At 41.9% G+C, this 21,501-nt stretch overlaps 1 protein-coding gene across 4 annotated transcripts in view; it reads right to left on the bottom strand.

Moving 5' to 3' along the window:
* The window catches only part of STARD13 (StAR related lipid transfer domain containing 13), a 419,590-nt gene that overhangs the window by 77,075 nt on the left and 321,014 nt on the right, over positions 1-21,501 (bottom strand). For all 4 annotated transcript variants that reach the window (XM_086935118.1, XM_086935117.1, XM_086935119.1 and 1 more), the window contains exon 2: positions 4,994-5,065. In XM_086935118.1, coding sequence (XP_086791244.1) covers positions 4,994-5,065 — 72 coding nt within the window. The remainder of the gene's footprint in view (positions 1-4,993; positions 5,066-21,501) is intronic.

Here is a 21,501-nt window from a genome sequence, read left to right as displayed (position 1 = left end):
AACCCATCTCCCATTGAAATTTGCAAAGACATGATAAAACTATTTAGTGAAAAAGGATGATATGCATAAAACGGGTTTCAGCGAATATTTATTATTTCCACATCAGCAAGTAAAGTATCTAGTTTTGTTTTAATCCTATTTGTTTCCAAAATACTTCAGTACTACAACATGTCTGCCCCATCTGTGCTTTCCTAACTGAGGGAAATGTTCAGGATACTTCCACCAGAAGATTACTCATAGAAGCTTTGATCAATAGCAGGACATTTAGTCACTTCACACTACTTGAAAGGCCCCCCATCACTAACTGACCATTCACAAGTACTGACTGGCATCTAGTCGGAAGCCCTATAGTATCATGTGCTGCGTTGGAGAACAGGCGTTCTCGAAGGCAGCCCTGGATGTTTGGAACCACCTCCATTCAAAGTAGACGCTGGCTCACACTTACTACTGGGCTTGCGTCAAGGGCCATTCCCTTCCCTTCGTTATTTATTTGATCTTTTCAGGACATCAGTTTCTTTTTTGTGATCCTCACTAATCATCTGACAAATCGAGGGTTTATAGCGCTGACATGCTTCTCTTCCCGCATACTATGTCCTTTACATAAAAACCCTTATGCGTGCTCATCACTGCTACTCAGACCTCTGCAGGGCATCATTCACTCTTGTTTCTTCTTAATTAACCTGGAAAACAATCGCTGTCTCATGACCCTTATCACCTTACACAAATGGCAATCACTGTTTTATGTTCTTCAATTATGTCACTTGTCCTGGATTGCAACCAATATTTTGCCCTCATTATCACTCATATTGTTTATTATGTTATGACGATTTGTGTAGCACACAACTACTCAGCAGAGTGTCCCGGCATTCAGACTAAGGGCAACCGACTTAATTACCTAAACTGACTGCATAAAAAGCCATGTCTTCAGTTTCTTCTTGAAAACAGCAAGCTCACTGACCAGACGGACATCTTTCGGGAAGTTTGTTGCAGGTGCGTGGCCCTGGTCCTAGTATCTGGTGTACATCTCTGTATTTTTCTACTAGCCTCTCCAGCGGATTTCCTGGGACACACAACATTGGTTTGCGCTCCTCCCTACTCACTGGAGTATTTTGTGGAGAAGTGTGGCTTAATGGTTAGAGCAGGCATACCCGGAAGCTGAGGTCAGACCCGGGACCAGGGTTCAATTCCCGACGCGGCAGGGTCTGAGCACAAGTGTCCACGGACTCGATAATTCTCACTTCGGTGTCTACTCGAATCACGGGTTCACACTCTGCAACTCTGGGCAATAGCTTGCTTAATCTCCACTACGGCCCCCCGCGGCGGGATGCCTGGCTTTCACCTTGGGGATGCCCAGTACGGGTTATCTCACAGGGAAAAGCCAGGACGGGTTCCCAATGCAAGCGCCGGGACACCCCGTTGGGGTAGCCGTGCGCTATATAAGATACACTAAAAAAAAAAAAAATCTTCCTGGCATCTGATCTACGCACTTCTCCGTGCATTGCACACTGGTTGGTACACCTCACCCCACAGTGGTGCTGACCAGACCTTTTAACACTAACCTAAGCTCTTTATTCGTCAAATGAATTGACCGAGGCTTCAACACAGATTCGTGGTCATAGTCACCGTTTGAGTGATCAAGAATCACTGATGAGGATGATAGTATTATATTTGCTAAAAAAAGGAAGTAACATCATTCTATTGCTTTCCAGTGACTTGTGTTAAAAATAGAAAATAAACTCTTCTGTGCTAAGCATGGTAAATGCCCGTATTTGATAACAAATGTAAAATGAGATTGCAATCAAAAGACGGATTTAGGGGCTCCAAGCTGGGGTGGATCCGAAGTCGTGTATTAATAGTTAAGCAAATGCATACAGGGAACTGAAAAATAATACACAGATAAATACTGAAAGCCACCCTGTGCAGAAATTCAAATAATGCATAGGGGAGTGATCTGTTAACCTTTCCAAGTAAACATCTGAAAATATGATTAACGTGATATCTTACATTTAAATTGAATTGTAAACTATCTTCAAACAGTGGTGTTTCATTTATTTAATTTAAAATCAATTGTATTAAAATAGCAGTATGACATGCGGTGAAGAATATTTCTTATAAACCTCTCACAATGAATAAGTGTCGGCCTCGATTTAGGCATTAAGTGTTACTGTTAAAATAGAAAAACATTGTCGTATAAACAGTGCTTGAATCGTAAAAAAAGAAGTGCCAGGGCCCTCATCAGGAGACCACTGCAGCTTACACTACACATTGTCCCTGCCAGCGCTGCCAATAATAGCACCACAGCAACTACGAACCACCACACTCCTATAAGTGTAACAATTCAGACTATTCCAGGTACCCAAAAGGGTTTAAGGGGGCAGGTAATAGTCATTTTCAATCTATATTGAATTAACTGCTGTTATTTTCATCTTTAAATTAGACAGAGAGTGCCACCATGTGACAGACTTTCCTAAGTGCCGGTGTTGACAAATAAGTGCTGGTGCCGAGCCCTGGAAACCACCAGCACTTAATCTATCTAAGATTTTCAAGGTTATTGACCTATTTAAATCCCACATTATATTTCCCTTTATGTATTTAAGCAAGAAATTATCCGTTTTATCCACCAAAGTGTACAATATTTAAAGGTACAATAACAATTAAAAAATCTTCCTCTTTGAACACCATGCCCCACACAAAATTCCAAAATCGTCTGCATAGCACCTGACTTTTTTTTCAACTTTAAGCTGGTTTTGAAACTGGTGTTTTGCCAAACGTTTAGGGGGACCAAGTCTCCAATCTTCTTTTTGAGCAAAGGCTCAATGTGGAAAGGGGTTAAAAACACACAGAAGAAGAACTAAGCTACAAAAGGGGGCCAGAACAAAAGAAAAAAACAATTTAAAGCAGGAAAAGAAAGAAAAGGAGAGTACACACACATATTTTCCAGGAGGAGATAAAAGCATAGGAAATAAACAGGACAAAGTAGATCATAAGAATAGTAAAGGAGATAAAAAGGAAAAGAAAGTTTGCATTGTGCTAACTCTAACATTTTCGGATTTGGGATTACTTCTTTTCATAGTCTGGCTTGACAGCTTGACAGCGCAGCAGTTGCCAGACAATGATGTGAGCATTACTAGAGAGCGGCTTTGGCTCCTCCCACGTTCTGGAAGTCAGTACATGCTTTGATTGGGCAGAAGTTGTGTGCTTCCACAAAAAGCGCTAGCCCTCCACACAGCTGTAATCCTTTTGATTATTTGTCTGGATGCCCGAGCTTGAACATTTATTGGCACAGACATTACATTGTAATGCTACTAAAGTGACTGAAATAGCCATATAATTTATGGTGTTTTTCTCTGGCAGTAGCACAGATGGGAGGAAGGCGGCCATTATCCTACATGGATGTTTAGGTCTGGTTAGACAGTGCACCAGTCACCTGACCTTTTAACCTACACCAACATTATACAGTCCTTTGCTTCCACACAAACACATATCCATTCCCATGCCATTTATCCATAATGCTTCACATTGCAGCTTTTCATTTTAGACCAGTTTTTCATACTTTTGATCCCATCCCTTAAGCGAGGTAGCACATTTTAGAATTTACTGTATAATTTATTTATATTACCAAAGCTTGTATTTACGTGATGTTTTATTATGCCTGGTTAACTTATATACATATTTACTAATGCTTGCTTTAGTATTTGTACACAAAATCTATTTGGGAAAAAGAACTATCATTACTGACACTGTATTTTAAACATGCATAATCATCATGTCTTATTTTCATGACCATCTTGGGAAAGAGGTATAGTCTCTTCAAATGATTTTTGTTTCTACCGTCAGCTGATTAGACATTTTTTTCAGTGTCCCAAGTTTAACTTATAGCTAAAGAAAAGAATCACTTTGATGGTGGATATGCTGAAGAACAAGCGCTAGATTCCTCAGACCATGGACAGCACTTGCAGGAAACAATGTAGATATCTACTACGAGGCAGTGGTTAGTTTGTAAAAAAAAAATAAGTGCCGGGGCTCTCGCCAGGAGGCAGTTTGCACCAGCCCATTTCTCCTGTTAGTGCCACCTAAAACAGAACCAACTACTAACAATGACAGTGGGGAGAGGATGTGGTGTAATGGCCAGAGCTGCCAACTTCAGAGCTGGGGAAACAGGTTCAAGTCTCAGCGTTGGCTCAACATCCTGTGATTCTGAGAAAATCACTTTATCGGCCCCTGCCTCCCATAAATGAATGTGTCCTTAACTGGTGCTCCTGAAAAGCGCTGGTGTTGATGATTAAGTGCTGGTGTTAAGCACCGGAAACCGCAGGCTCAAATTAAGCACTGCTTCGAGGAGGGGCTCATCCTTAGCTTGCCTGGACAAGCACTAATTGGATCTGAGCCACACTATTCTAAAGATGTGGTAACCCATAATGCTAGCAAAGAGGCAGCTTATGTATGCCTCTGCCCTGGACCACACATTAATACCGGAACAGGATTGTGCACTGTGAAATATGGGCCATGTCTAAATGTTATACTTGACAATATCTCTTGAACGATTAGGTCTAAAAGCTGAAGACTAGCACTATTCTTCTCAATGTTTTCTGTACCTAACTCTAAAATGTTTAAAAAGTGGCATATATTTTCAAGTAATATTAGGGAATGGGCAGACATATTTATGGTGCATGTAAATAACTGTGCTTCAAAGCATCAGCAATTAATCTTCAGGCCAAACTCTAAAAGTTAAACCTTAACTGCTCAACCAAACTACATTTGGATGTCCCATTTCCACCCGAGACCCAGAACCCTCCCTCCTGGTGCAGTCCCACCTTTGATACTGCTGCGTAATCTTTACAACTTCAAGAATATGGAAGACTTGACATAAAGCATTTGTTACTTGTATTTTTATCAATAGGGTGAAACACTTTGCACAATTGAAATACGTTAATGGCAACACATTTCTGGAAATGTGATGAGACCCGACATTTAATAGAAAAATACAACTTACCCTCGTAGAGTTGAGCATACTGAGGGAATCCCGCCGCTCGCAGCCAGTCACAGGCTTCTTTTGCCTCCAATTCTGAAATATAAAAGAATTAGGCATTTTATAAATAAGTATTTTATAGTTCTTAGAAAACATGAGAATGCTAATTATTAAAAAAAAGATGGAAAAATTTAACTGGTTTAAAAAATTGTTCGATATTTAAATATGCCTATTTTTAGTTTTAAAAAAACTACTGATAACACTGTCACATATTCACAATATGTTACATGGACATTTAGCACAAATTCGATTCAATTACAAACCCTAATTCTAAAACTACTAAATAAAAGTTTTACAAAATAAATTATCCACTATCAAACTTTAAGAACATTTCTCATTTTAAGCGTAAAACTGATCAGTGGTCTTTAAGACAAACTGAGGCAGTGTTATAATATTTAAAGTAATTTTTTTGGGTTATTCAAATGAACGTGTCTCTCCTGAATTACACCCATCATAAACAAAAAAGTAAGAGATTTATAACGCCCCCTTTCTTTGCCAAGACACATGAGCATAGGGTAGATAATAAATATTCATCTCCCCTTTGTCACATTTTCTGATTGCTTAGAAATGGAAGTAGATTAAGTAATAGCCTTGTAACAAGGGCCCTATTATATGATTCTGCCAGTCTCTTTAAAGGGTATATAACTTGCATGGTCGCCTGCTCATATTTTGTTTGCTTCCGTACAAACCTGCCCTAGATCATCTATCAAGATTTACGATAGAAAAAATACTTTTTAATAAAAGCTGACCTAGGATATCCTAAATCCTGTTGTCGAGTTATGCACATCTTTAATTAACGTGCATGTCAAATGAGGTTTCTATATAGTACCCATTATCCCCCAGTATAGCAGAGGCTTCCATTCCATGTTATTCTGAAAGCTGAAGCCCAATTCGGAATGGGCAACAAAGTACTTGCAGTCTAGGTGCCTCAATCATTGTAATGAACTTCTTCTCTGTAATTGTGCAGCGTTTGACAGACTGTGCTCTTAAACATCCAACTCATCACTAGCTAACAGATTACGCCTCATAAATCTTTATCTTTGCTTCTCCTCGTGGGTCCCTATCCTTTGAGTGAATTTGAAAATTAATCCGCCAGAGCAAGGGCTGGTTTGGTATTCTGCTTTCCTTTGGCTGAGGGTGCATATGTTCAATTCCCAAGGAGTCGTAAAATCGTATGTTTTCGTTTTAAAATGACCCAGCAAGCGCTGTACCACATTGCCAGTCTGCCAGGATCCCTCCCTCATCTCAACATTTTTTTGCCCGAACTTATTTTATTTCTAGGTCAGCCATGATGAGGGCCAGATATATTTTTCTGCAGCTGGCCAGAACTTCCGGTGACAGATATAGGGGATGTCTGATAGAATATTGTGTCAAAAATATCGAAGACCAAAATACCGAGAAGGAAAGTGCAAATAGGTAAGTATGGATTTACTATTCTTAACTCCACATCTGCGCACCTTGAAGATATTTATATCCTCAAGGTACACAGATGTGGAGTGCAGCATATTACAACTTTGCTTTCCCATAGGAACACCTTCAAGATATGTTTGTCCTGGATGTCCTTGACACAATATTTTGTACACAGGATATTCTTTCCTCAATATTTGGTCCAGACACCGGATATGGGTTAAGCCATGCATCTGTGGTCATTTTCCTGGTCTGAAACCAATATTGTTGGTTCTCCAAATGTATTTTGAAAAGGGTAATTGCTTTAAATGTAGTGAGATCATTTACAGTCATACAGTCTTTTTTTGCCTTAAGAAGTTGCAAGTGATTTTACACACTTCTGAAGCACCCATATGGCGTGTCTGACTCTGGCTCTGCAGTCAGTTTCCTAAAGGAACTCCCAATCCAGGCAGCAGAAGGATATTTTGATAGACACTTTTGATAATTTCATACAGATGGACCTAGCCTAGCTCAATGATTAGTGGTGTACATTGCAGGCAACATTTTATTGTAGGAGGAACAGCTCGAATCTGGGGTGTTTTGCAAAGGACAGTGAAATATAACATTGCTGAAACCATGAAGGGATGGGGAGAGGTGGGGGACGTATAATAGGGACTGGTCACTGGGACAAGCCATCAAAGTGTATAGCTGGCGTTTACTTATTTACATTGAACACATATACAACAGGAGTCACAGGGGATTGGCTAGGACCAAGGACAGCACTTTGGTTTAAATCCTAAGAGCAACCACTTAGAAATTGTAAAAATATTGCCAATTGTATGGGAACCATGATGAACAAAAGTGTTATTCCATCACACATCACTACTGCAGTCACAAATCTCTGGAGAAATGTCAAGCATTGCCACCTATGTTATTACGAACTCCCACGCCTCCTTTTACCTAACAATTTTGTATTCATAGCCTTTGAGATATGCAGACCTGCCAGCCATTTATCATCAAACATCCCCTGATCTGCCCTTGCCATCCGACATTACTACATGTTCTTCACTCCTCTGACCTTTTCAATGTAAGACATATTCAGACATCGGTAAGCTCAGGTGCCAAGAGTCCTGCGCAATGCCACTGCGGGGAATGAGATTTTGATATCAATTTATGATCAATTTAATAACTTATCTCATTCATCTATTTTGGACCGATAGTATCTGTCATTGAGTAAAAGACAACCCCTATATAGGTTTAGACAAACCCCATTAACGGACGCCACTCAGAAGAACCACTTACAACTGATAAAGTTTGAAAGTTTTATATAAAATCAAATTTAAATGCAAATACAATCCTCTCGGGATCAAAGTATACAAAAGAATACAGAATCAATTCCACATTCAGCAATTTAAAGCTCCGATGTGAAGTGGTTCCTTGGCGTCATCTACAGAAAGAGAAAAAGTATCAAGTTAAATCTGTCCCTACTCTAGTCTATGTGACATCCCTACTTCGTTAGTTCCTAACCTAAAAAGGTGTCAGCCGTTTGACTTTCAAAGAAGTTCAAACTCTCTTAGCCTCTAAAGGTAACTTAAGTCTAAGAAGCAGTACCCTTTCTGCCTACCCATCCGCTCTTCTTAAGGGTCCTCGGCCTACTGCTCTCTTGCGCTCTGATCTCTCTCAGCGCATCTGCTCAAGTCATCTATGCTTCGCCCTTCTCTCTTGAGCTCCCTCTGAGCAATTCGCTTCGCTGTTCCCTTCGCTAATTGCTCATTGCTACCTCCTCCCCGGGGTGCTGTCCCTAAAATACACAATCACAGCGTGGATGGAACGCCCCTTGACGCCCACCACGGACTTTCCCCGATGATGTCAGCTTCTGGCTTCTTCCATTACTTCATCTCTTTCGTCGTCCGTTAAGTTGACCTTTCTTCTTTAGATGTCATCTTCATCTTCTTATTGGCAATTTCAATTGACACTTTCAGATCAGAAATCATATGAACTTAAACAAGACTTTAACTTACGACTGCTATTCCTTGACCTTCTAGGTCCTGTGAATGGTCATTCAAAAACAAGTCTCAAATTCTTAGCGCTTCTCATCACGTTCAGGCCATAAACCTTGTCCAGCGTTGTCACCTTAAATCTAACAAGTGCTAGACTTTTTGGCTCTCATGTCCACATCAAACTATTTACGACTCCTGTAAGTCCGCTAAATTATATACATTGGACTGTGTTCCTGCTAACCCTTGGTCAGTCAGGTTAGAATCACAAATGACCTAAACCCCTCTAGCGTTCTCACAGAAAGCCTTCTACACAATATAACCTTTAACACACATTATATTTTCGTATTTAGCAAAAGTCTGTTACACATATATGAATACATTGTACATAGAATATAAACTACGTAAGTATAACTTCATATCATCATTCGCTATATCGTTTTATATATGTTCTACCTATTTCTTCACGTTTCATTTCTCGCTGTTTCTTCGTTTAAAGTTACACACGTACATGAATTCTACTTTGCACGTTTTTACATTTCGTAAGCATTTCTACACCGTCTCTACATCAGCCCACTACATATACGGGCCTTCTAAATCTAATACATGTTCTAAAGTGAATATAGTCACATTTCCTATATTTACGTTGATTACATCGGTTATCTATATGCTATAAGTGTCAACTTCACGTTACGATATACGTTTCATTCCTACGTTATACAAAGTGCTTGTAAATACGGCCTATACATAATTTCTATTCAAATTTGTGCTCTCTCAGTCCCCCCTTTGATGACTTCTAGGAGTCATCACTAAATATAATTTGAATAACATCTCTAAACAGAACTAGTTACAATATTCCCTCTTTTCATAGTTTCGAGAGCTCTTAAACTTTTATACTGTTGATCTTGTAAAGCAGCTAATCTCCTTTCTTGCTCTCTCATTGTTCGTTGTAACTGGTTCGACCTATACCATTTATATAATTTTACTAAACCTAACAATGTGATTATACAAATTAATACTATCAATACAGGCTTTAATATGTACCATACTATACTTTTCCCAAGGTTGGCAAACCAACTCCCAACCTTTCCTACTCCATGACCAACCTTTTCCCAAACATTTGTTTTGGATAAATCTTCGATCTCTTCATGAATCTGCGTAATGTTCCGTATGACTTTCTCAAGTGGTTTTGAATTATCAGGAATATAAGTACAACATTCCTGGACCTTCAAAGCCTTACAAACTCCGCCTTCTTTTGCTAGCAGTACATCTAAAGCAAGTCGGTTCTGAAGAACCATTGCTCTAATCGACTGCATCTCACCTTCTACCAACATTAATGACCTTGCAGTACTTGCAGATAATCTATCCACAACTGTAGCCAGTCTCCTGATTTTAACGTCGTTAAGTATTAAACCTAACATAGGAAACATTGCTCCAAATACATCTCCTACTACTTCTGCGTCTCCTACTTCCCTTTTCGCTCTCTTCGAAGCCTTTCCTTCTATTATCGCTACATCTTTTGCATGATATATTTTGGGGAAGACAATTGCCAAGTAACACGAACCATACCAATTGTCAGGTAGTTTTACATAGGCATTTCTTCCACATACAAAATACACATTCGGAATCGCTTGCATTCCTTTCATAAAATCTTTCGTATAGTACTCTAAACGAAAAGCATGTTCGCAATTCACTTCACCTACAAACACATTCTCATAATACGTCTTGCTTCGAGTTAAACATAACTTTCCTTTCTGCGTTCTATCCAATGCTATTGGACCATTGCTACCTTTCTTTTTATGTGCCTTCTCTTCTTCGGTCCAATCCGTTTTCCATTGTCCTGACATTTTTAGAATCTTCTGCCTTCTGTATCTATCATCTACTTGTCCTATGAACTTCTTCTCTACCTCTGTCACTTTGCAAGTTAGGTTATTTCTGCGTGCATATGATGTATCTAGTGTATCCCAAGGAAGAAAGAATTTAGCTAGTCTATCCTCCTTTTTATAATAGTCCCACTTATTCATTTGCTTATAATTCGGAACTTCAGGCAGTACCGAATCATAATTTGAAAAGTAGTACTCAAATCCTTCCCTACCATAAAATATACTAAGCAGTAAACTACATGTTATCCCATAAGTCAATGGAAGATGATGATATCTAATGCCTTCGTCTACAGAAGCCGGCAATTGCATACAAACGTAGCAATCTTTGGCCTCCATGGCATCGATATATTCATATAATAGTTTAGCATATGGGTTTGACCTAAAGTTTCCCTGTGACTCGTCTATGTGTAATCTACGAGCTTCATCTGTCAATAACGCCTTTTCACGTATAACGTTGCTCTCTTCGTCCTTTCCCACAAGAGCAGGTCTCAAAGTCGTTATAGGCTTTACATCTGCTGTTTCTTTATCACTTTCATGTCCTATTATGTATGATATTGTCACTACTGTAATTATGAGAAAAATTACTACTGCTATTAGTATAGCTACTATGCATCTAGCTTTTCGGTTTGGGTTTCCGTTCTCCATGTTATCAAAACAGCGTAGCTCCTTCTTTTGCGAAAAGTTTTTCTTTGCAAGTCTTTGGTTGCTTTATTTACTTTCTCAGTCTTTATTTCCTTTATTAAAAGTGCTCTTTGTCAACAAAGTCTCTTTTTCGCAACAATGTCTTTTTCCTTTAGCAACGGACAACCCTAACCCTTCTCCGTCCTCTAAATGTAATCCCTAATTTTATTCTTCTTTCCACTCGGTGCTAGGTTATCTTCTTCTTTATAGCTTATACACAAAGTCTTTTATGCATCAACAATTATTCTCGCACCTGCAGCCTTCACAACAATTTCTAATAATTCAAAACGAATGACTTTTTCTTCTTCTTCTGGCATTTGCTGGCCAAAAGTTGGAAATTGTAATCTATTTAGCACTAGATCTTGAATTTGACTCAAATATGGGGGTATTGGAAGTGTGAAAGTCAGTAATCCCTCAGTCTCGAGTCCAGGCGTCAACATCCATATCTCCACTGCCACAAATGGATCGTGATCGATTACCTTCACTCTCTTCACTCTCCCAGATTTCTGTCCCCAAGACATCTGCTAGATAAGTCCACTCTGGGGTGGCGTACCTTCTGCAGGGCACACGTACCCTTCTCGATCTCCTTGGACTCTCAGTTCCTGAGTCTGTAGTTTCCTCCTCCTGGTCTGATTCCTCTGCAATCGGAACAAGAGTTCTTTCTTGCTTTTCTTCTGAGCTTGGCCTTTTCTTTCTCTCCGGCCAACTGGCTTCGTCTCTCTTTGTCCTTCCACTCCTTGTCCTAGGACCCGTCTCTTGGTCCCGCTCAATTTGTTCGATATCTGTGTCGGACTCCCAATTGCTTTCTTCTCTTGAGGCGACTTCGGTCCCACTAGTGTCCTGACCTTCGTCGTCCTGTTCCGTCTCAATCTCAGCCTCTTCGCTCACCTCCACAGCTTGGCTTTCCCCCTCTATGGCTTCTCCGCTTTCCGCTGGATTCTCATCCGAGAGAGGAGCTGTTTCTTCTAGAGGTGTTGGCACTCTTCGGGTGTGTGAGGCATGTATCCAGTTTGGCAGTCCTCCACACTTTACTGCGGTATTCGTTACAAGTATAACTTGAAACGGTCCTCTCCAGCGCACGTCTAAGCAGTTCTTCCTGACATGCTTCTTTACCAGGACCCAGTCTCCCGGACTCAGGTCATGGCACAAGTCTTGTGCTGATGGAACCTCTGCAGCCTGGACCTGGAGGGACACAGAATTAACGGCATCAGATAGTCCCTTACAGTAGTCCAAGATCAAATCGTCTGCGATGTTCACTAGAGCTGCAGTCGGAACCGATGGCAATCTCATAGCTCTCCCCATTAGCACTTCATGAGGAGAGAGACCTGTTTTCCTATCCGGTGTGCTACGTATGCTCATAAGAACCACTGGAAGTGCGTCTGGCCAACTCAGGGATGTTGCTGAACAAACTTTGGCAAGTCTGGACTTTATCGTGCTGTTGATTTGCTCTACGATCCCTGACGCTTCTGGTCGATAGCTGCAGTGTAACTTCTGATCGATATTCAAAGCTGAACATAGCATCTTCACTATTTCGCTGTTAAAATGAGTTCCTCTGTCCGATTCCAAAGAGGATGGCACCCCAAACCTCGGTATTAACTCTCTAAGTAACAATTTTGCTACTGTAAGTGTATCGCACCTACGTGTAGGGTAAGCCTCAACCCATCTAGAAAATATGCAAACAATCACTAGAACGTATCTGAGTCTATTGCATTTAGGCATTTCTATAAAATCAAGCTGCATCCTATTGAAAGGCCCCCCAGACCTCCCAATGTGACTCAACGTAACTGGTGTTCTCTTGCCCACATTTAGTTGCTGACAGATCGTACATCGCTGACACACAGCTTCTGCCGCTACTCTAAACTTTGGGTTAAACCACGTTTGTCTGAATACTCTCACCATAGCATCTCTTCCTATGTGTGCTGATCCATGCAATTTCCTTGCCATTGGACTAACAAGTTCATTTGGTAAAACTGCTCTCCCATCTGCAGATACCCAGAAGTTCATCTCACTTCTAGAGCAACCAGCTGTTTCCCAACTCTTTTTCTCATCATCTGGTGCATTTTCCTGAACACTTCTTAATTCATCCCACGTATCTACAGTGTCTAACAACATTGTTAATTCAGTTCTTTCCTGGATTCCCCCCACTTTTACATCAGTGTGAGAATATCCCTGTTCTGCGCAATAACGCGCTACCTCATCTGCATAGCGGTTTCCTAGTGACACAAAGTCAACATTCTTTGTATGCGCAGCGCATTTAACCACTGCTATAGCTGTTGGACCTTGTAATGCTTCTAACAAAAGTCTCACGAATTCTCCATTCCTTATGGGAGAACCCGAGGAGGTCATGTAACCTCTTTGAGACCATAACTGCCCGTAATCGTGAACTACCCCGAAACCATACTGACTATCGGTGTATATGGTGACTCGAAGTTTGTCGCCTGCTAAGCAAGCACGAGTCAAAGCAACAATTTCAGCTACCTGAGCGGAGTGTACTCCTTCCAGGCAAGCAGCTTCTATTACTCTCGTAATTGTGCAAACTGCATAAGCTGCTCTCAGCTGACCGACATTGTCTCTTACACATGAACCATCAACGAAGAAAATTTCATCTGGGTCAGTCAATGGCTCATCTACAATATCGGGTCTCGGTTTGGTGCATAGTTCAGTCACATCAAGGCAGTCATGATCTGTACAATTTTCATCGTCCACCTCATTCGGAAGTGGCATCAAAGTTGCAGGATTCAAGACGGAGCATCTTTTCAGGGTCACATTCTCGGCAGCCAATATGACTTGCTCGTAGCGTGTGAGCCTGCTATTTGTCAGATGCTGAGTCTTAGTCCTGGTCATTAACAATTCTACAGAATGTGGTACATACACCTCTAACTGATGACCCATAACTACGCTTTCAGATCGTTCAATGCTGACACCCGTTGCGGCTACGGATTTGAGACATCCGGGCAACGCTGCGGCTACTGGATCTAATGTAGCCGAAAAATACGCCACTGGTCTACGCGCATCTCCATGGATCTGAGCTAAAACTGCTAAAGCGCATCCCTCTCTTTCGCAGCAGTAAAGCAAAAATGGCTTCGTGTAATCAGGCATTCCTAAAGCCGGGGCACGACATAAGTCCTCCCTCAGCTGCAAAAACGCCATCAAACAATCTTTGTCCCATGGTACCGGATCACTCACTCCTTTGTGCGTCAGTTGTAATAACGGTTTTGCCTTCAGTGAGAAGTTGGCTATCCACTGCCGACAATAACCGACCATACCTAGAAACATCTTGACTTCTCTTTGTGTTGTGGGCGCGTTCATTTTCATGATCGCCTCTATTCTGTCTGGAGACACCTTCCGCTTTCCCTTTTCAATCCTATGGCCCAAGTATTGCACTTCAGTCTTGCAATATTGCAATTTACTTGGAGACACCTTGTGTCCATTCTCGGCCAAGTGATTTAACAAGGTTATGGTGTCTTCTCTGCAAGCTTCCTCAGTTTCTGACGCAACTAGGAGGTCGTCTATGTACTGGACTAGAACCGAATTCTTGGGCAGTACTAGACTTTCCAGATTTCGTTTTAATAACTGGTTAAAGATCGATGGGCTTTCTGTATACCCCTGAGGGATACGACACCATGTTAAGACGCGATCTTCCAGCTTAAAAGCGAAAAGATACTGGCTCTCTTCATCTAAAGGTATCGAAAAGAAAGCCTGGCACAAATCTATCACTGTAAACCATTCAGCTTGGAACGGTATCTGAAATAATATCACTGATGGATTCGATAATCGTGGAGTTACATGGACTACCCACGATCTCCTTCAGTATTCCCTGTTTAATCATGGATTCGATCACAGGCTTTATTCCTGCAATCGTCTCTGAAGTCAACTTGTATTGTGGGGTTCTTGGATATTCCGCATTAGCTCTTACCAAGATTTTTACTGGTTCTACTCCTTTAATCAGTCCTATTTCTTCTCCAGTAAAATCCCACACCTCAGCTGACACTTTCTCTCTCAAATCCTGTGGAAGTTCCTCCACTGTTAAGGTAGGATATAGTTCCACGCACTCTTGCGAGTTTACAACCTTAAAATCGGCATCCTCATCATTGGTCTGCACTTCTACTCCTTCAGGTGTACAATGTATTGTGCAATTCAGTTTACACAATAGATCTCTTCCTAGCAAACACACAGGGCTAGAATCACAGATCACAAACTGATGTTCGTCACTGTAATTCCCTATTTTTACTGACACTGGTTCTGTCAGAGGATTCGTCATCCTCTTGTTTGCGACTCCTACCACCTGAATCGTCTCTCCCGATATTGGCAGACCTGGGACTACCGCTGATCTCAGCGTAGATCGAGTGGCACCCGTATCTACCAAAAAGGTTGTAGGACATCCAGCTACTTCAGCCTCTACGTATGGGCCTCTCTGATCTACTTCCAGGGCTGCTCCTAGAGTACAGTCTTCCTCCCTGTTTACTCGTTGCCCTGTAAGAGGATCAACGTAATAGCATTCTTCTCCTCCTACAAACAATGGCATCTGTCTATAGGTTTTCCCTCCGTTCGTGATACGAGGCGGTTGAGGAAACGGGGCTCGAGGAGTCTGAGTCCCCCCTTTGACAAACTTTCCCTTCGGGGCTGCGGCTCCCTTAACCACGTTATTCTGTACCTCTTCCTCCTCTTGTTCTAATTCCCCTGTCTCAACACTGTAAGGACACTCGCGTCTCCAGTGTCCCACTTCGTTACACTGATGACACCTCGTTGTCTTTTTCAGTGTCGCGATATCCATTCTCAGTCTCGGTCTTTCTTCCTCATCTCTGCTCTGATTATTCTGCTTCTTTACTTGCGTTCCCATTCCCTGTTGCCGCTGTCCACCCTTTCCAGCTGCTTGCATTTGTACCAGCATTAACTTTTCCTTCAGTTTCTTCGCTTTCGAATCTATTTCATCGCTACAGTACCTTGCATACCTAAGAATTTCATCTAAAGGTTTGTTCTGCCAACAAATTAGATGTTGTTGTATCATCAGGCTTATGTCTGGTCTCAATCCTAGAACGAACTTTGACACAAACTGTCCTATGTCCTTAGGATCCATTACATCTAACCCACTGTACTGCTTGAATGCTTTCAGCAATCGCTCATAAAACTCATGGACTGTTTCTTTGGGCTCTTGAGTTGTTCGATCTATCTTAACCCAATCTATGTCCTGCACTGGCACTTTCTCCTTTAGCCATGTTATTACTCTTTCGTATTTCTCCATGATTCTGACTGATGGACCATTCGTCCGTGTGTCTCTCGGAGGCTCACAAGTAGGCCATTCAACACTAAGCTTGCATGCTGTCCACAAGTCTCCGGGTACTACGATATCGAACAATGTGTTCAAATCGATCCACAGTACCTTCGAGATCTTCACGAACCTCTCTACCTGCTTGTACCACTCGACGGGATTTTCTCTAAGCTTTGGGAAGGAATTGGTAAATGCCGCCAAATCCCCCCTACTCCAGGGTACATGAACGTAATTTCCGTTCGCGATTTCTCGCAAAGGGAAAGCTTCCATTCGCATTAGGTCTGTATCCGGGGACCTTGTAAGTGAACTCCTTCTCACGGATCCCTTCTTAGACCATCTTTCCTCCCATCTATCCAGATCTCTCCATATTCTAATACTCTGAATCAATTCCCTTATGTGTACCTTCAGCGCGATCGTTCTACGCTCATCCAGATCCTGATCCGAGCAAGTTAGCCTATGGTTACCCTGTAAAGCTTTAGTTCGTGATAGGTCTATCATATATCTATTTGCTAAATTAGTTAAATTCTCATGAGCTGACCTCGCCCTCCGAGTAACATCCTTGGATAAAAACAATATTTCATCTGGTGCGTACAATTCTAATCTCTCTATTGCCACTGTGCCATCAATTATTTCATCTAGGTCTGACTTTAAACTCATTACATCGAGCCGTTTTGCTTTTATTTCAGCTCTCAGTATGTCAGTCCTAGGTGGTTCGCTCATACCTCTCTCACCTCCACTATGCGCCCTACGCCTGAGCACAGGTGAGTTATGAGGAGTTTTCCTTCCATCTCTTTGTTCCCACCTCTCTAGATCCCAAGCCTTTCCATCTTCCCGTGGGGTGTGGTGGAACATTACTCCATCCCTCATCCCTACATTGCGCCTTTTTGGCTCGGTTTCTCCAGATACGAGATAGGATCCACCGTTCTGTTCAACATCACTGTAACTCGCTTGCTGTCTGGTGTCGCTCAATAAACGATAAGGTCCTTCATGGCTCCCCATGCTCCCGCAATCTCGATCCTGATCACCAGAAGTATGGCGAGACGTTTCGCGACTCCCTACATTGTCATGATTTTGTCTACTATCGCCGGATGCATGTCGAGACGCTTCGCGACTCTCCATGTTTCCGTGATTCCAATGTTGCACTGTTTCACCCGGGGTATGGTGAGTGCATCTGAAAGTATTACGGTACTCCTGCGTCCTTTGTTCTCCCTCACTAAAGGTGACGCGAGGCACTTCGCCACACCCTGTACTCCTGTCATCGCACATTTGCCTATTTCCGCTGATAGTAGGACAATTAATTCCTCTGCTTTCCTGACTCCCTCTCTCCCACTCCGGGCTGCTTTCGCCAGCTCCACAATGAGAGAGGATCCTGTTATCTTGGTCTCTCCATTCAGCTCCTGTTTCTACACTTTTATTCCTAATCTCCTCGGCAGTATCCCAATCCTTCAGGTATTCCCTTAATTCCTTAAAGGTCTTCGGTTTTGGTCTCCTTAAGTCCATTGGCCCTCTTTGACGCCCTTGTTCTACCCAGGGACCTGTTGCTGCATCTAATGGGGTACTTCGACTCATCGGTGCTAATATCTGCCTCTGATCCCTATTCTCCATCTCTGATCTATCCCTGTCCCATCGTGCCTGTTCCTCCTGCTGGACCCCTTCTGGGTTGTAGATTGACACAATAGGGCCTATGGTAACCGGTACTTGTAGAGCATCTGGCATTTGGTAAGACCTTGCATGTTGTGTTTCTGGCATTTTCTGGACCACGAATCTTCCCACTACTCTTTGTTCGGAACTAGATTGAGGTACTTCCTCCTCTTTCTTGGCATCCCAATCTGTTACTGGGATCGATTTATATTCCCCCCATCTAGCTCCGTCCTCTTGTGGTAATATAGGACTTGCGGCCCCTCCGCTGTACGGAGGTGGTCTATCTGTCAATAGCCTCTCTATCAGATCCTCTTCTGTCTCGCTTTCCTCATCTTCCTCTAGAGGTTTCTTTTCTCCCGTGGCTTCTATCATGGTGAACAGTTTGTCTGCTTCTATCTTTTGCACCCTCCATTTCTTAGCTTCCTCATCCCATTTAGCATCCTGCACTGCTTTTACCGATCTTCTCACTCTTTCTTGGCGCCTCTTTACGCTCTTTTCGTGTGCTGTTCTAAACCATACACTAAGTGCTTCGAACTGTGTTGGCCTCGGTAGAGGTCTTGTTGAAAGCATTGTCGCTTTCAGTTGGTTCAACACGTCTAGTTTAACCGTTCCAAATCTCGGAAACGTCAGTTCCTTATTCCCTTCAGTTAGCTTATTCCACTCGGAAATCCATAATATCGAGTGTAAGCCTACATTCACTGCCATATAATAAGCTGGTGTGCCTTCTGGTGGAGCTTCCTCTCCGGCATATAAGTTTCTTCTATTTCTCCTAAAGAGTGCTCTTAAACTCTTAAAACACTTCATTTTCAATAATCCACAATTTTCCTTTACTCTTCCTTGTTTATGTCCCACTGACAACCAACAACCAATCCCTACGCGGCACTCGCTAATCGGCCTATCTCAGTGCGACTTTCGCTGACGTCTGACAAACTAACCAATCTCAGCGCGGTTCTATGCTGACGTCACTCGTTCCCTCTTGCAGCAATTCTCCTCCGTTCTCAATTTGTCTCACGATTTCACATGCGTTTTCATTCATACACTGAAAAATGACTACTTCCGTCCAAGCGATCACTTTTCTCTGACTGTACGGCCACAGTCTAACTGTAATTGTCACCTCAACTGACGAAACGTCTTCCCTCTAACAGTCGGACGATCGCCTCAACTGATAGGTTACTTACACACAGTAAACGTACGACCAGCGTCCGTTACTCATTCACTCACTCATACGCTCCCCCTATCATCGGTCTGTCGGGAAATCAATGGTACCTCATGACCCCCTTTCAATGGTAGACAAATTACTCTGGGTGTTCGATACACCCGAACCACTTAAGTCCTCTGGACATAAGATTTCATCCGGTTGCGCGCGCTCACAACCTTCCCTCAATCACACTACAGGCATTCAACTCCGCTTGACATTACAACACAGGAACAACATAAAATACCGCAATCTTACAACGCATGACCCTTATACTCACTCTCGACCGACTCTGCTGCTTTTCTCTCGTCGCACCGTCAGCACCGTCTTCGACTGCAATTCTTCTTCTGGTCGTCGATGACTAGGGACCTTGGGGTAAACTAAACCTGGCCTAGGTCGTCTTCCTCAAGAAGATAACCATCATTTCTCTGCTACCAACTGCAGGGAATGAGATTTTGATATCAATTTATGATCAATTTAATAACTTATCTCATTCATCTATTTTGGACCGATAGTATCTGTCATTGAGTAAAAGACAACCCCTATATAGGTTTAGACAAACCCCATTAACGGACGGCACTCAGAAGAACCACTTACAACTGATAAAGTTTGAAAGTTTTATATAAAATCAAATTTAAATGCAAATACAATCCTCTCGGGATCAAAGTATACAAAAGAATACAGAATCAATTCCACATTCAGCAATTTAAAGCTCCGATGTGAAGTGGTTCCTTGGCGTCATCTACAGAAAGAGAAAAAGTATCAAGTTAAATCTGTCCCTACTCTAGTCTATGTGACATCCCTACTTCGTTAGTTCCTAACCTAAAAAGGTGTCAGCCGTTTGACTTTCAAAGAAGTTCAAACTCTCTTAGCCTCTAAAGGTAACTTAAGTCTAAGAAGCAGTACCCTTTCTGCCTACCCATCCGCTCTTCTTAAGGGTCCTCGGCCTACTGCTCTCTTGCGCTCTGATCTCTCTCAGCGCATCTGCTCAAGTCATCTATGCTTCGCCCTTCTCTCTTGAGCTCCCTCTGAGCAATTCGCTTCGCTGTTCCCTTCGCTAATTGCTCATTGCTACCTCCTCCCCGGGGTGCTGTCCCTAAAATACACAATCACAGTGTGGATGGAACGCCCCTTGACGCCCACCACGGACTTTCCCCGATGATGTCAGCTTCTGGCTTCTTCCATTACTTCATCTCTTTCGTCGTCCGTTAAGTTGACCTTTCTTCTTTAGATGTCATCTTCATCTTCTTATTGGCAATTTCAATTGACACTTTCAGATCAGAAATCATATGAACTTAAACAAGACTTTAACTTACGACTGCTATTCCTTGACCTTCTAGGTCCTGTGAATGGTCATTCAAAAACAAGTCTCAAATTCTTAGCGCTTCTCATCACGTTCAGGCCATAAACCTTGTCCAGCGTTGTCACCTTAAATCTAACAAGTGCTAGACTTTTTGGCTCTCATGTCCACATCAAACTATTTACGACTCCTGTAAGTCCGCTAAATTATATACATTGGACTGTGTTCCTGCTAACCCTTGGTCAGTCAGGTTAGAATCACAAATGACCTAAACCCCTCTAGCGTTCTCACAGAAAGCCTTCTACACAATATAACCTTTAACACACATTATATTTTCGTATTTAGCAAAAGTCTGTTACACATATATGAATACATTGTACATAGAATATAAACTACGTAAGTATAACTTCATATCATCATTCGCTATATCGTTTTATATATGTTCTACCTATTTCTTCACGTTTCATTTCTCGCTGTTTCTTCGTTTAAAGTTACACACGTACATGAATTCTACTTTGCACGTTTTTACATTTCGTAAGCATTTCTACACCGTCTCTACATCAGCCCACTACATATACGGGCCTTCTAAATCTAATACATGTTCTAAAGTGAATATAGTCACATTTCCTATATTTACGTTGATTACATCGGTTATCTATATGCTATAAGTGTCAACTTCACGTTACGATATACGTTTCATTCCTACGTTATACAAAGTGCTTGTAAATACGGCCTATACATAATTTCTATTCAAATTTGTGCTCTCTCACCTTGTTACTCTGACAATCCTTCAGCGTGGCTTATGTCTTCAGGTTACCGACTGAGATAGTGTAGTGACGTGCTGTGGTGTAAGTTTTCTTAGATTATTGAAACTAAAGTTTACAGGATCCAGCCATGAACATTCAACTAGATTTTGTTTGGGAGGGATGGGAGACTCCCTCCATCTAGGCTTCTCATCCATGCCCAAATGTTTCGAGCAAAAATAAAAAATATGCCTTATGGATAGAAGTTTAAAACACAACTCAAGTTACAGGTCATCCTCTGCATATATAGGGATAGCATTCGCTATAAATTATTTACTTATGCTGAATTTTCAAGCATTGTCAAGGTCATAACTAGT

Source organism: Lissotriton vulgaris, chromosome 8, assembly GCF_964263255.1.
Source record: "Lissotriton vulgaris chromosome 8, aLisVul1.2, whole genome shotgun sequence".
NCBI lineage: Eukaryota > Metazoa > Chordata > Amphibia > Caudata > Salamandridae > Lissotriton > Lissotriton vulgaris.
This window is presented reverse-complemented; position numbering and strand designations above follow the sequence as displayed.